Source organism: Monopterus albus, unplaced genomic scaffold (genome assembly GCF_001952655.1).
Source record: "Monopterus albus unplaced genomic scaffold, M_albus_1.0 scaffold280.1, whole genome shotgun sequence".
In the NCBI taxonomy this organism is placed as follows: domain Eukaryota; kingdom Metazoa; phylum Chordata; class Actinopteri; order Synbranchiformes; family Synbranchidae; genus Monopterus; species Monopterus albus.
In genome coordinates, this window is record NW_018128160.1 from 453,062 (window position 1) to 469,133 (window position 16,072).

At 39.6% G+C, this 16,072-nt stretch overlaps 2 protein-coding genes across 2 annotated transcripts in view; both read left to right on the forward strand.

Moving 5' to 3' along the window:
• The first annotated feature begins 7,731 nt into the window (after window positions 1-7,731).
• On the forward strand, window positions 7,732-12,315 carry LOC109973084 (extracellular calcium-sensing receptor-like). The gene is given in 12 exon segments (XM_020622408.1): window positions 7,732-7,936; window positions 8,049-8,140; window positions 8,308-8,358; window positions 8,361-8,501; window positions 8,625-8,813; window positions 8,917-9,144; window positions 9,229-9,456; window positions 9,593-9,802; window positions 9,886-10,009; window positions 10,177-10,370; window positions 11,503-11,784; window positions 11,893-12,315. Coding segments are annotated over 12 exon segments (2,367 nt in total).
• Window positions 12,316-14,420: 2,105 nt separating this feature from the next.
• The window catches only part of LOC109973085 (extracellular calcium-sensing receptor-like), an 8,688-nt gene continuing 7,036 nt past the window's right edge, over window positions 14,421-16,072 (forward strand). Inside the window, exon 1 of the mRNA XM_020622409.1 lies at window positions 14,421-14,699. Within this exon, the coding sequence (XP_020478065.1) occupies window positions 14,421-14,699 (279 nt within the window). The remainder of the gene's footprint in view (window positions 14,700-16,072) is intronic.

Below are 16,072 nucleotides of genomic sequence, written 5' to 3' on the forward strand. Positions count from 1 at the left end.
AGTACAGCTTGTGAACCATAATATGCTATTTTTTTATTAAACTATAAATGTGCATTGATTCAAAGTTAATAATAAAGATTCAGTCCTTCAACAAAGGGTCGGTGTAATATGTTTTGTTTTTACCTTGTTCAAATGTGTTTAACTGGTATTAAAATGCTGGAGCCTCAGACTAACTCACATTAGTTAATGTAGATGGCAAAATCACATCAGTGAGAGAACCATTAAAATATGCTGCCATTTGTTCTAAGTTGAAAAAAGAAGGGCTGAAAATATGGACATTACTGTTTTGCTCAGACTGGATATGCTGAAAAACAACCACTAGATGGAACTTTTATACCATTTAATGCCTGGATTCTTCCTCCTGCTCCTCTCTGCAAGGTTTACTTCTTGTTGAACTTTGTATGTATGTCTGCAATTAGCTTGTGCAGCTGTACAACATCTTATTCTATCCCTACTGTTCATTTAAATACAAGTCAAAAGTAAAATTTGAAGTAAAATTACTAAGTCGGTTATGAATATATAGTTTTTTTTAGCGGCCTTGAAGTCCCAGAAATTTTTATTTGGTCATACTTAGAGAGACACCGGAAATAAAAAAAGGGGAAATCAGGGCAGTTATTTTCACAGACTTAACAAATTTCCCTCAGAGCTTAGAAAAAATGTATATGAGGACCAGAGTGGATACTTAGCACCCACACTAGTCACTCACAAACATATTACACCTGGTCCCATCAAAGAGGCAGATGATGGTGGAGAAGTGTACTTGGCCTACTTTACTTGTGTTTTAGACCAACTAGGTCATGCTGAGTATTATTCTGCAACCATCTGGTTGATTTCTGTCATTTCTTCTGTGAGTGTAGTCTTTACATTACTCACTCAGTGCAGAGTCAGCCTGAAATGGTTCCCTGCTACCTCATGAAGAGGTTGCTGCTCAGATTTATAAAATGAATTAAATATGAACTGATGTTAATATAGGCTGCTTTGACCTTCAGACGAGATGACTGACCAGTCCGGGTATCAATGCTATTGCTTTCACTGAAGCTGATTCACTTTGTTGATGTCATGATAATAATGATGGTGCCACAGAGATTGCAGAGGTAGATGTCCAAACATGTAATATATAAAGGTTTGTTTTCTTAGGCTGCATCAGTTACCATTTGCCATGTTTTGTCAAGATGCAGGTAAGATGACTGTCACTGTGCTTTGGAGATGTTGGGGGTGCTTTGGCAAAGCCAGGACAGCTCCACAGAGAGAGAACATTCAGCTGACTTCAGACAGCCTTGGGGTAAAACCACCTTTTGCAGCAGGTGCAGTAGGTAGGCTGGACAAGAAGCCAAGGCACTCTAGCCTGCACTTGTCGCATCTCAGGACGCAGGTTGATGTGTATGGGAGACATTTTTTTATTGTGTTGTCATTGAGATCTCAGTTTACTGATACCCAATATTCAGGCTTCTCCACAAACATCTGCTCCTGAAACGTATCACTTCCAGACATCAGTAGCTTTCTCCTACACTTTAAATGCCATTCCTGTCAACTTTGTCACTGCAAAAGCATTTGAAATGACTGTATGTGCTCTGTACCAGCTTTTGAGGGAAATACAAAACTGAATTCACATTCCACTGAGATGAACCCTGACAATGTCCCACAAGTCAACTTTTGCTATATTGTTCTTGTTCTCAAAATCATCCATTGATGAGAAAGCATCAAAGTTGTTTTGTCTAGGACCACAATAATTTTCTGGTCCATGCTTCAGTTTTGTCAGTGAGGGAAAAGAGTGAAGGATGCTTTTTTGGGGGGGATATGAGTGTATGTTGACTGGTTGATAAATGTTAGCAGCCAGGAGTCACTGCTCAGAATGGACAAGGACAGAGATGTTTCCTTTTCTGGGGTTCATTGCAGAAATAGACAAAATGTGTGTGTGGTTCTGGAACAGAAAAAATAATACAACATACAACCAGAAACACAGCTGCACATGCCTACACCCACCTGCCAAATGTTTAGTCTCAGCATATTAGGATTTTATGATTACAAAGACTGTAAATCACTCCATGTCTCTGTAGCCCAACTACACAAACAACATAACTTGTGCAATCAGGAGCTGGTCTCAGAATGAGTTTTTATTTGACATTGGTACCAAGAAATATTTATATACTCATGAAAAAACACAAACGGGTTTGCATGTTTTTTTTCATATGAACGTATCTTAGCATCCTTCATGTGAACCCCCTCATGACACAGTGGGGAGGTTCCTGACCTCCAGGTTAAGAGCTGCTGAACTGCAGCAAACCTACTGTACAGACATACACACTGCTGCTACGTTCATACAGGCTGATCACCTTCTAGCACTAGTTGTTTTTCTACTATCACTATAGAGAGGAATCATTTTGTGTCATGTACTTGTGTCAGCACTTTTTCTTCCTTGCAGCTTTACACCTGTTATAAATAGTCACATCAGCAATTCACTTGTGTGAACTGGGAGGAGGTAACGTTTTAGTCAGTATATCATTTTCACACTTAATCATTGTGACAGGACATTTTAAACCTAGTGAAATATGTTTGTCTTTATAATGTCTTTCCTTTGTGCAGGTAACTGACATGAAACCATGATGTTATATTTGGGCATCTGGAGTTTAATGTGATTTGTCTTTGGTGTAAGGAGCTGTTGAACGTTTACAACGAGATACATTATTGATTTGTCTGAAGGTATTGCACTCTGTTGTCAGGTTTGATCAAACGGTTTTAATGGGATTTGTGTTTTACTCTGAGTGAATTTATTGGACTTCTGGCTCATACATTCTGACATTCAGATAACAGTGACCTAAATGTTTTACATGTCCAGAATGTCTGCATCCATGTGTTGGTTGCCCTGGCTCTTGACCCGGTGGCCCTCCTCAGCCCTCTCTCTGCTGCTTCTCAGTGTAGTGGGCAAACAGACGGACCTGAAGGTGGTTCAGGCGACAGTGTGTTCTCAGTGGGGTGCACCAAGTAATAAGAGCCTCACTCAGGATGGAGATGTGATTATTGGTGGACTTTTTAACCTACATTACATACCTTCAGCTTTAGACCACGGCTTCACCAAGCCTCCACATTATGAACCTTGCACTGGGTAATTACAACATGCACTATGTTGTTGATACAAGATGTCTGGTGATTTAATATTGTTCATATTATAGTAACACATTGTCTGCATTTCTAATATATTGTGTTTGTTGTCATTCTTATTAAAATAAAAAAAAAATCAGTAACAGTCCTGCAATAAATTCTCCCATTATGAAGATTATAATGTCTTTTTTAATTTACATAGTTTTAGAGAGGTGTAGGTTCAACTGTATGATCATATATTTAGCATACTGTATTTGTTCTGCTGCTGAATTGTTCAACATTCTAGGCATCTGTCGTTTAGTCAGAAGTGATATATATTTATTAGTGTAGCCAATCGATTCAAATATTTAATCGCAATTAATCGCACAATTGTCCATGGCTAACTCGCGATTAGTTTCAAATAATCACGCATTTTTGTTTTAAATTTGTTCTAAGCAGTGGTGGACTGTAACTAAGTAGACTTACTTAAGTATTGTACTTACATACAATTTTGAGGTATGTTCATACAGGCTGATCACCTTCTAGCACTAGTTGTTTTTCTACTATCACTATAGAGAGGAATCATTTTGTGTCATGTACTTGTGTCAGCACTTTTTCTTCCTTGCAGCTTTACTTGAGAATTTTCAGTATCTGTTACTTCATACTTTGACTTTACTACATTTTAGTCAAATATTGTACTTTTTATTCCACTACATTTATTTTATAACTTTACTTACTAGTTAGTTTTCACAACCAGATGAATACAAAAAATGCAGTATAATTATAAAATACATTATAATTATCAGACCTCACTGCTGTAATTCAAATTAAATGCATATAAGCCAGTTAAACTAGTCCCCCACCCTTTTACCAGCTGCAACATTAAATGTGACGTACGCAATAATGCATCAGTAATTGTAATACAATGATGTGATACACAATGTGAATGTGAAATGTGCCATTCTGCATATTGAGTTCTTTTAGTACTTTAAGTATGTTTTGATGCAAATTCTTTTTTACTTTTATTTAAGTAACATTTTGAATGCAGGACATTTACCTGTAACAGAGTATTTTTACACTGTTGTATTGCTACTTTTACCAAAGTAAAAGATCTGAGTACTTCTTCCACCACTGACTCTAAATGTACTGTGAAGGGACCCTGAGGTAACTGTGAGTACTGAGAGAAGCCCAGTAATTTCCAGTGAATGCACGTGTATTTGTCTGTTCCAGTGTGTCCTCCACTTTAGCTTTTTCATCTTCATGCAATTTGTGTATCTTGGTTGCAGGGGTGGTTCTTGAAGGCAATTCCTATGTGCAGCCTTTGGATGTGATGCAAATTATTTCAAGCAGAACCTCGTCCTCCACAGTATTAATCAGTCTGCTACAGCTAGGAGACCGATTAGAGACCCATGTGGCAGGACTTTGAGGTTAAACATCAGAAGGCCCTTTACTTTATCCATTTCTGCTCATTTCTTCTGTAGCATCACTTCCAAATTTCCCAAACTACAGGGCAGGCTGAGGGTCATAATCACAGAATGTGTGTGTGTTAATCCGAAAAAAAAATTGACGACATTAAGAGGAACTTGTTAACTCATTATTATCATGTTATTTTTGACATCACTAACATTTATATCTACTGTATATGTCTTTTGTGGTCTCAGTTTAGATTTGGAGCCATTAAAATATATGTATGCTATGGCTTTTGCGGTGGAAGAAATCAATCATAACAGCACGTTGCTGCCAGGAGTGAAGCTGGGCTACGACATACTTGATTACTGTGGCCGATACCCCTGGGCTTTGAAAACTGCACTGGACATGATTGGAGGAGATAAACAAAACTGCAACTTTACAGCATTTACGCTGCATGCTGAAAATTATGAACAACCTGGAGAAACAACAAGTATGGCCTGAAGTAATTTAGTATGCAGTTAACATTTGCTATGTGCATGAAATCATCAACTGATATTCATTTACTATGTAAAAATTGTCCTTCTGTCTAATGCTTTCATCAGGTGGTCAGTCTGTTTCTTTGGTCATTGGTGCTTCCTCGTCAACAACAGGAATAATTCTATCAAGGATTCTGGGGCCTCTCTCTGTGCCAGTTGTGAGTTTCTTTACTTAAATAACTAAATTTCTGATTAGACGTTTTTTACACAGTCCATATTGAGAGGTGTATACAATTTTATTATATTTAAATTTATGAATATTGTTATTCCTTTAAAGTATACATATAAAGTATGAAATTTTAATAGTTTTGTATTTTTCCCTCAGATCAGTTACTTGGCTAGTTGCCCATGTCTCAGTGACCGGCATCAGTTTCCGAACTTCTTCCGGACACCTGTTATAAATAGTCACATCAGCAATTCACTTGTGTGAACTGGGAGGAGGTAACGTTTTAGTCAATATATCATTTTCACACTTAACTGTTTGTGACAGGATATTTTAAACCTAGTGAAATATGTTTGTCTTTATAATGTCTTTCCTTTGTGCAGGTAACTGACATAAACCTATGATGTTATATTTGGGCATCTGGAGTTTAATGTGATTTGTCTTTGGTGTAAGGAGCTGTTGAACGTTTACAACGAGATACATTATTGATTTGTCTGAAGGTTGGTTTTAACGGGATTTGTGTTTTACTCTGAGTGAATTTATTGGACTTCTGGCTCATACATTCTGACATTCAGATAACAGTGACCTAAATGTTTTACATGTCCAGAATGTCTGCATCCATGTGTTGGTTGCCCTGGCTCTTGACCCGGTGGCCCTCCTCAGCCCTCTCTCTGCTGCTTCTCAGTGTAGTGGGCAAACAGACGGACCTGAAGGTGGTTCAGGCGACAGTGTGTTCTCAGTGGGGTGCACCAAGTAATAAGAGCCTCACTCAGGATGGAGATGTGATTATTGGTGGACTTTTTAACCTACATTACATACCTTCAGCTTTAGACCACGGCTTCACCAAGCCTCCACATTATGAACCTTGCACTGGGTAATTACAACATGCACTATGTTGTTGATACAAGATGTCTGGTGATTTAATATTGTTCATATTATAGTAACACATTGTCTGCATTTCTAATATATTGTGTTTGTTGTCATTCTTATTAAAATAAAAAAAAAATCAGTAACAGTCCTGCAATAAATTCTCCCATTATGAAGATTATAATGTCTTTTTTAATTTACATAGTTTTAGAGAGGTGTAGGTTCAACTGTATGATCATATATTTAGCATACTGTATTTGTTCTGCTGCTGAATTGTTCAACATTCTAGGCATCTGTCGTTTAGTCAGAAGTGATATATATTTATTAGTGTAGCCAATCGATTCAAATATTTAATCGCAATTAATCGCACAATTGTCCATGGCTAACTCGCGATTAGTTTCAAATAATCACGCATTTTTGTTTTAAATTTGTTCTAAGCAGTGGTGGACTGTAACTAAGTAGACTTACTTAAGTATTGTACTTACATACAATTTTGAGGTATGTTCATACAGGCTGATCACCTTCTAGCACTAGTTGTTTTTCTACTATCACTATAGAGAGGAATCATTTTGTGTCATGTACTTGTGTCAGCACTTTTTCTTCCTTGCAGCTTTACTTGAGAATTTTCAGTATCTGTTACTTCATACTTTGACTTTACTACATTTTAGTCAAATATTGTACTTTTTATTCCACTACATTTATTTTATAACTTTACTTACTAGTTAGTTTTCACAACCAGATGAATACAAAAAATGCAGTATAATTATAAAATACATTATAATTATCAGACCTCACTGCTGTAATTCAAATTAAATGCATATAAGCCAGTTAAACTAGTCCCCCACCCTTTTACCAGCTGCAACATTAAATGTGACGTACGCAATAATGCATCAGTAATTGTAATACAATGATGTGATACACAATGTGAATGTGAAATGTGCCATTCTGCATATTGAGTTCTTTTAATACTTTAAGTATGTTTTGATGCAAATTCTTTTTTACTTTTATTTAAGTAACATTTTGAATGCAGGACATTTACCTGTAACAGAGTATTTTTACACTGTTGTATTGCTACTTTTACCAAAGTAAAAGATCTGAGTACTTCTTCCACCACTGACTCTAAATGTACTGTGAAGGGACCCTGAGGTAACTGTGAGTACTGAGAGAAGCCCAGTAATTTCCAGTGAATGCACGTGTATTTGTCTGTTCCAGTGTGTCCTCCACTTTAGCTTTTTCATCTTCATGCAATTTGTGTATCTTGGTTGCAGGGGTGGTTCTTGAAGGCAATTCCTATGTGCAGCCTTTGGATGTGATGCAAATTATTTCAAGCAGAACCTCGTCCTCCACAGTATTAATCAGTCTGCTACAGCTAGGAGACCGATTAGAGACCCATGTGGCAGGACTTTGAGGTTAAACATCAGAAGGCCCTTTACTTTATCCATTTCTGCTCATTTCTTCTGTAGCATCACTTCCAAATTTCCCAAACTACAGGGCAGGCTGAGGGTCATAATCACAGAATGTGTGTGTGTTAATCCGAAAAAAAAATTGACGACATTAAGAGGAACTTGTTAACTCATTATTATCATGTTATTTTTGACATCACTAACATTTATATCTACTGTATATGTCTTTTGTGGTCTCAGTTTAGATTTGGAGCCATTAAAATATATGTATGCTATGGCTTTTGCGGTGGAAGAAATCAATCATAACAGCACGTTGCTGCCAGGAGTGAAGCTGGGCTACGACATACTTGATTACTGTGGCCGATACCCCTGGGCTTTGAAAACTGCACTGGACATGATTGGAGGAGATAAACAAAACTGCAACTTTACAGCATTTACGCTGCATGCTGAAAATTATGAACAACCTGGAGAAACAACAAGTATGGCCTGAAGTAATTTAGTATGCAGTTAACATTTGCTATGTGCATGAAATCATCAACTGATATTCATTTACTATGTAAAAATTGTCCTTCTGTCTAATGCTTTCATCAGGTGGTCAGTCTGTTTCTTTGGTCATTGGTGCTTCCTCGTCAACAACAGGAATAATTCTATCAAGGATTCTGGGGCCTCTCTCTGTGCCAGTTGTGAGTTTCTTTACTTAAATAACTAAATTTCTGATTAGACGTTTTTTACACAGTCCATATTGAGAGGTGTATACAATTTTATTATATTTAAATTTATGAATATTGTTATTCCTTTAAAGTATACATATAAAGTATGAAATTTTAATAGTTTTGTATTTTTCCCTCAGATCAGTTACTTGGCTAGTTGCCCATGTCTCAGTGACCGGCATCAGTTTCCGAACTTCTTCCGGACAACTTCTTCAGGACAATCCCCAGTGATATTTACCAAGTCAGGGTCATTGCACAACTGGCCATACGATTCCACTGGACTTGGATTGGAGCTGTGCTTGAAAACACTGACTATGGTCAACTTGCCTTACAGGTGTACTGTATATTTTTGTCATTACTGTAAGTTGTAAATTACCTGAAGATGTCTCATGTATAACCAGCACATATACAAATAACAAGTATGAATATATGTGTGGTTTTAAACTTAATATTTCAGGCATTTCAGGAAGAAATTAAAGGTAAAGGGGTGTGTTTGGAATTCATAGAAACTGTCCGCAGTGAAACAATTGTGAGTGATGCCAGACGTGTTGCCCTCATCATTCAAGCTTCATTTGCCAGGGTGATTCTGATCTTTTGCTGGTTCATTGATGTAAAGCAACTATTTCTGGAACTGGCCACGAGAAATGTGAGTAACTACACAATTCATCTTTAAATAAAGATTTTGTTTAGAAAACAAATGTCAGGCTTTTTGTCTTGATGGAATTTATTTCTATGTCATCCTGCTGTAGGTGACTGACAGACAGTTTGTGGCCAGTGAGGCCTGGAGCACCAGTGATGATCTTCTCCAAGATCCTGCCATCTCAAAGGTGGCAGATGGTGTTCTCGGTGTGGCCATTCGAAGTTCAACAATACCTGGATTTGAATATTATCTGAGAAAGTTGCACCCACTTCAGAGGCCTGATGACGAATTCCTGAGAGAACTGTGGGAAACAGAGTTTGGATGCAGTCCTGAAGACGTACCTCTCTTTTCACATTCATCTTCACCCTTCACAACAAAGTCTAATCATTTCTCAAATGTTTCTACTTCATCTTTTGCCAAGAGGTCTCTTCAGAAAGCTTCTCTACCACCGTGCAAAGGTACAGAGTCCCTGGAGGGAGTGCAGCATCCCTTCACTGACACCTCCCAGCTAAGGGTGTCATATAATGTCTACCTTGCTGTTTATGCTGCAGCCCACGCCCTTCACAGCCTTCTGTCGTGCCCCAGCATAAACTCTCCCAGAAACAACATTTCCTCTTGTTCCTCTCCAAAACACATCAAGCCCATAGAGGTAACCATGAATGTCACTGTGTCCTCTTAATGACTACAGTGATTGTTGTTAATGTTTTGATGAACTGAATATGATACAGTAAATGCAGTGTTCATATAGTGAAATATCAGCAGTTTCTCACATTTGATGCTTTCAGCTGTTGCAGCACTTGAACAATGTGACCGTCACCACACCACAAGGGGACATGTTTTATTTCCATGGTGCTGACATTCCAGCAACGTATGACCTTGTCAACTGGCAGAACACTCCTGAGGGGCCCCTGAAACTCGTTTTGATTGGTCGTGTGGATGGAACTGACATCCACCTTAATGAGTCAGCTATTCAGTGGAGCACAGGATCCAATCAGGTAAACAGATCAATAAACTGTCTCAAGGCTATTAACAAATATGCCTCTTTTTTATTCTGAATCCTTTTTGGGTTTGTGTATAGGTCCCTGTTTCAGTGTGCAGTGAGAGCTGCCCTCCAGGTACCCGAATGGCCAACAGGAAAGGGGAACCTGTCTGCTGCTTTGACTGTATCCCATGTGCTGAAGGGGAGATTAGCAACAAAACTGGTGAGGAAACATAAGGTGTTCCTATAAATAGTTTATACAGTCACCACTGCAGTAACTCCACAACTTTCAATAGGCATTAGTCATGATTTTTTATAATGCTTTTCAGCTTATCTACATTTTTCCCAAGTTTTTTCTCCTTCCTGATTTTGTGTGCCTTCCTCTTCCAGGTTCCCTTCACTGTGAGCGTTGTCCATCTGAGTTCTGGTCCAACGTTGAACGAACTGCCTGCATCCCTCCCCAGCTGGACTTCCTTTCCTTTAATGAGGCTTTGGGTATTACCCTGACTACAGCAGCTGTGTCGGGTGCCATGGTGACAACAGCTGTGTTTGTGGTGTTTCTTTACTATCGTCACTCACCTGTGGTAAGAGCCCAGCATAATGTAACAGAGTATGTTGCATTTCTTTCTTTAATTTTATTGACTATAACATCCAACCCATTGAGGTATAATTATCAGTCTTTCCAATCCAAAATACATTTGTGACAAATATTATGTTACACAGGCTCTGTCAATACAATGTGACCTGTTTCAATACTTTGTGGATTTTACAGTTGTTTCAGCACTTGAACAGTGTAAATTTCACCACGCCACAGGGTGAAATGTTTTACTTTCAAGGGGCTGATGTTCCAGCTAAGTATGACCTTGTCAACTGGCAGAAGACCCCTGAGGGGTCACTGAAGCTTGTTGTGTTTGGTCGTGTGAATGGGTTTGACATTCACCTTAATGAGTCAGCTATTCAATGGAACACAGGATCCAGTCAGGTATCATTTAGGAAAATAATGCTGATTTATATCACTTCAAAGTTTTTTATAGATTGATATTATGCTGTTGAGAATACATTTACTTTGACTTAATTATGGGTTGGTTTATTGTATAGGTCCCTGTTTCAGTGTGCAGTGAGAGCTGCCCCCCAGGTACCCGAATGGCCAACAGGAAAGGGGAACCTGTCTGCTGCTTTGACTGTATCCCATGTGCTGAAGGGGAGATTAGCAACAAAACTGGTGAGGAAACATAAGGTGTTCCTATAAATAGTTTATACAGTCACCACTGCAGTAACTCCACAACTTTCAATAGGCATTAGTCATGATTTTTTATAATGCTTTTCAGCTTATCTACATTTTTCCCAAGTTTTTTCTCCTTCCTGATTTTGTGTGCCTTCCTCTTCCAGGTTCCCTTCACTGTGAGCGTTGTCCATCTGAGTTCTGGTCCAACGTTGAACGAACTGCCTGCATCCCTCCCCAGCTGGACTTCCTTTCCTTTAATGAAGCTTTGGGTATTACCCTGACTACAGCAGCTGTGTCGGGTGCCATGGTGACAACAGCTGTGTTTGTGGTGTTTCTTTACTATCGTCACTCACCTGTGGTAAGAGCCCAGCATAATGTAACAGAGTATGTTGCATTTCTTTCTTTAATTTTATTGACTATGAAGAATAAAAAAAAAGTCTCTAACTCTTTAACTGACCACATCTGTGGCTGTTAATTTGGTTTCCCTCAAGGTGCGAGCCAACAACTCAGAACTGAGCTTCCTGCTTCTTCTGTCACTGAAGCTCTGCTTCCTGTGCTCACTGGTGTTCATTGGTCGTCCATCAGTCTGGTCTTGTCGGCTCCAGCAGGCAGCATTTGGGATCAGCTTTGTTCTTTGTGTTTCCTGCCTTCTGGTAAAAACCATAGTGGTTCTGGCAGTTTTCCGCTCAGCTCGGCCTGGTGCTGAAGCCTTGATGAAATGGTTTGGGCCGCTCCAGCAGAGAGGAAGTGTCTGCCTCTTCACCTGTATACAGGTGGGAATACTGTTCTAGTCATTAAATGATGAGAACATCTTATTTTTGTATCAGAATCTTCAGTTGATATTAAATAATAACAAAGAAATATGTGCACTTTGCATGCAGGTTATTATCTGTGCCACCTGGCTTTTCCTCAGCCCCCCAGTGCCTAAACATGATTTGGGTTTCCAAGGGTCAAAGGTCACCTTGAAGTGTGCCATGGCCTCTGTGGTGGGCTTCTCACTGGTACTGGGCTACATTGGCCTGCTGGCCTGCACCTGCCTCCTCTTGGCCTTTCTGGCTCGGAAACTTCCTGATAAATTCAATGAAGCCAAACTGATCACGTTCAGCATGCTGATCTTCTGTGTTGTCTGGGTGACCTTTGTCCCAGCTTACATTAGCTCTCCTGGGAAGTATGTTGTTGCTGTGGAAATCTTTGCAATTCTTGCCTCTAGCTATGGTTTACTGCTCTGCATTTTTGCCCCAAAATGTTTCATCATTCTTTTAAGACCTGAGAAAAACACTAAGAAACACTTGATGTCTCGATAGATTTTCTGTTTTGAGAGTGATCATATTTGTTGTAATCATACTTAATAATCCATATAGTAATCATATAGTAATCCAGAATAGATTACTATAATAATACTATACTATATTAAAAACAACAGCAGATAGAGAAAAGATAAAACTAATGTGGTTTATTTTACACTTAAAGAATTTGCCATTCTGGCTAACAAAGGTAGGCTACTAATGTACTGAATTAAGTTGTGTTGGCTTTGGAAGCTGGATTACAAAAAAGTTGCAATAATATTCATAATTAACATATTAGACTTTGCTTCTAGGCATTGAGAGCCAAGCAGAAGACTTCCACTGTTCTCTGGACTGTCTCTCCTTATCAGATGGAGATCCCAGATCCTGTCTCCAGAGACCACAAACCCCCTGTCCTTGTACTTTCTTGCATTAGAATGCACAGCCCTGCCATCACACCTTTGACTTTTGGCAATAAATTTCAATTGCTTCCTAGACATCTGATCAGTTTTCAGTGTAATGAAACACAAGAATGCAAAGGAAACCTCCCTTATCTCTACACAAGAATGTGAAAGTGCTATAAACTGACTTAGCACACACTCTCACTCACTCTGGCCATGTGGAATCTCCAAAGCTAAATGGCTAACTTCTGCTAACAGATAAGTGCATTCTGGCTAACTGATGTCTCATGCAAACCGTAGTTATTAGTCACCAAATTAAAGTCTATAGCTTATAGCAATTGACAGTGTAGTCATTTCTGCTACATAATCATTAAGCAGAGCATAACAAAAAAGAAAACAAGATGCTTAGATGTAATGCTGCCCATTCTCAAAAAGCTTACACATCCCTTAAATTCTTGGGTTGTCTTCCATGAACTGCATGTTTGAGATTTCTCCAAAGTGGCTCAATGATATTGAGGTCAGGATACTGTAATGGCCACTCCAGAATCTTCACTTTGGTCTGCTGCAGCCACTAAAGGGTCAACTTTGTGTTTCAGATCCTTGTCATTCTGGAAAGTCCAAATGCAGCTAATGAATGCAAATTTTCCTCTAATATTTTTTGATAAAATGCTGCATTCATCTTGCCATCAATTTTGCAATGTTGACTGACTGCCTTGTGCTACTGCAGTTCACCGCCCCCTTGACAAAAAAAACCCAAAACAAAACAGCAGAGATCCCCTCCATGCTTGACGGTGATGAAATGTTCTTCATAGGCCTTGTTGACTCTTTTCCAAACAAAACGTTTATGGTTATGACCATAAAGTTCAATTTTGTTCTCATCACTCCAAATGACTTTGTTCCAAAATTAGTGAGGTTTGGAATATTATAAGTGGGCTGTTTTGTGGCTTTTCTACAGCAATGGCTGTTTTCTGGTAACTCGAGCATGCAGTCCACTTCTTGTCCTTATTGTGCATCTTGAAACAGCCACATCGCTTTTTTTGTAGAGAAGCCTGTATTTCTGTATTTGTGGATATATCTTACTTCCTGCTGCACTGTGACCAGAGGGTGTGGAGAAAAATACAGAGCCTGAGGTTACTGCATGTCTGGAAATGTTCCTGTACAGGGACTCCTTGTTTTACCTGACTGAGCAGCCAGCCTGTGAATGAGGTGGTAAATGATCAGCACAGAGGTAATCATGAATGTCACTGTGTCCTCTTAATGACTACAAATCCCTGCAGCACAGTACCTGCTTGTTTTGACTGATTGAGGCTAATGTGTCCGCTGTGTGTGATGTGTGTTAACAAAATGATTCTACTGTTCCAGGATGTTATTGTTGGTGCTATGCTACCTGTTGTAATTCATTTCACGAACAAAAACCAAAACCGTCAGAAAGGTCCATAGTCCAAAGATGTGGCCACTGAAATGGGCTGAGTGCAGCCACCCTTGGGGTGATTGAAAGACCAGGTAAAGGAATGAGGACAGTATTGAGGATGATCTCAGGACCAAACAGGAAACAGCAGAGGCTACTCTGGTGGACAACCTCAAGACCAACCAGGATTATGAAGAGGCCAATCTGGCGGACAATCTCGGGACCAGGCAAGAAGCCAAAAAGGCTGTTCAGAAGGAACACTAGGGCAGTGGCATCACTGGTGACCCACCAGGACTCAGACAGATGTGGTATCATTCATGACCTACCGAGATACAGGGAATGGAAAGGTAGTGTCACTGGTGACCCTCCAAGCTATAGGAACAGGAGCGGTGATGTTGCTGGTGACCCACCGAGATGCAGAAACTGAAGCGGTGATGTTGCCGTTGACCCACCAAGATGCAGAAACTGGAGCAGTGGCATCACCGGTGACCCACCGAAACACTGGGGCTGGAATGGTGGTGTCGTCATCAACCCATCATGAGTCAGGGCCAGAGGCAGCATCTCCATCGACCCACTGGGACACAAGCAATGGGAAGGTGACATTGTTATTGACCCAGTGAGGCATGGGAACTGGAACAGCGGTAGAGTTCTGGATCCCTTCATGGACAGGCGTGGTGGTGGCATTGACCTCATTAACTTCCCCATGGGAATAGGAACAGGGGTGACATCGAAGTTGTTGACCCACTAGTGAACAGAAGCAGTGTTATTTGCCTCATTTATCCACCGAGGAAAAAGAACAGATGTGACACAAAAAACACACACAAAAAAAAACAAAACACAGGAAGCAAGTCCAAAACCCTAACAATCATGTCACATATGACCCAAAGCTCAGAATGTGTACCATCTCCAACATACAGATGCATCTCAATAAATTAGAATATTGTGGAAAAGTCCATTTATTTCAGTAATTCAACTCAAATAGTGAAACTCGTGTATTATATAAATTCAGTACACACAGACTGAGGTAGTTTAAGCCATTGGGTTTTTTAATTGTGATGATTTTGGTCCACATTTAACAAAAAACACCAATTCACTATTTCAATAAATTAAAATACCTCATAAGACCTATAAAAAACATTTTTAGTGAATTGTTGGCCTTCTGGAAAGTATGTTCTTTTACTGTATATGTACTCAATATTTGGTAGGGGCTCCTTTTGCTTTAATTACTGCCTCAATTTGGTGTGGCATGGAGTTGATCAGTTTGTGGCACTGCTGAGGTGGTATGGAAGCCCAGGTTTCTTTGACAGTGGCCTTCAGCTCATCTACATTATTTTGTTTCTCATTTCTCATTTTCCTCTTGACAATACCCCATAGATTGTCTATGGGGTTCAGGTCTGGTGAGTTTGCTGGCCAGTCAAGCATACCAACACCATGGCCATTTAACCAACTTTTGGTGTTTTTGGCAGTGTGGGCAGTCACCAAATCGCTAGAAAATGAAATCAGCAGCTTCAAAAAGCTGGTCAGCAGAAGGAAGCATGAAGTGCTCTAAAATTTCTTGGTAAACGGGTGCAGTAATTTGGTTTTCAAAAAACACAGTGAACCAACACCAGCAGATGACATTGCACCCCAAATCATCACAGACTGTGGAAACTTAACACTGGACTTCAAGCAACTTGGGCTATGAGCTTCTCCACCCTTCCTCCAGACTCTAGGACCTTGGTTTCCAAATGAAATACAAAACTTGCTCTCATCTGAAAAGAGGACTTTGAACCACTGGACAACAGTCCAGTTCTTCTTCTCCTTAGCCCACCTAAGACACCTCTGACGTTGTCTGTGGTTCAAGAGTGGCTTGACAAGAGGAATACAACAACTGTGGCCAAATTCCTCGACATGGCAGTGTGTGGTGGCCCTTGATGCCTTGAACCCAGCCTCAGTCCATTCCTTGTGAAGTTCACCCAAATTCTTCAAT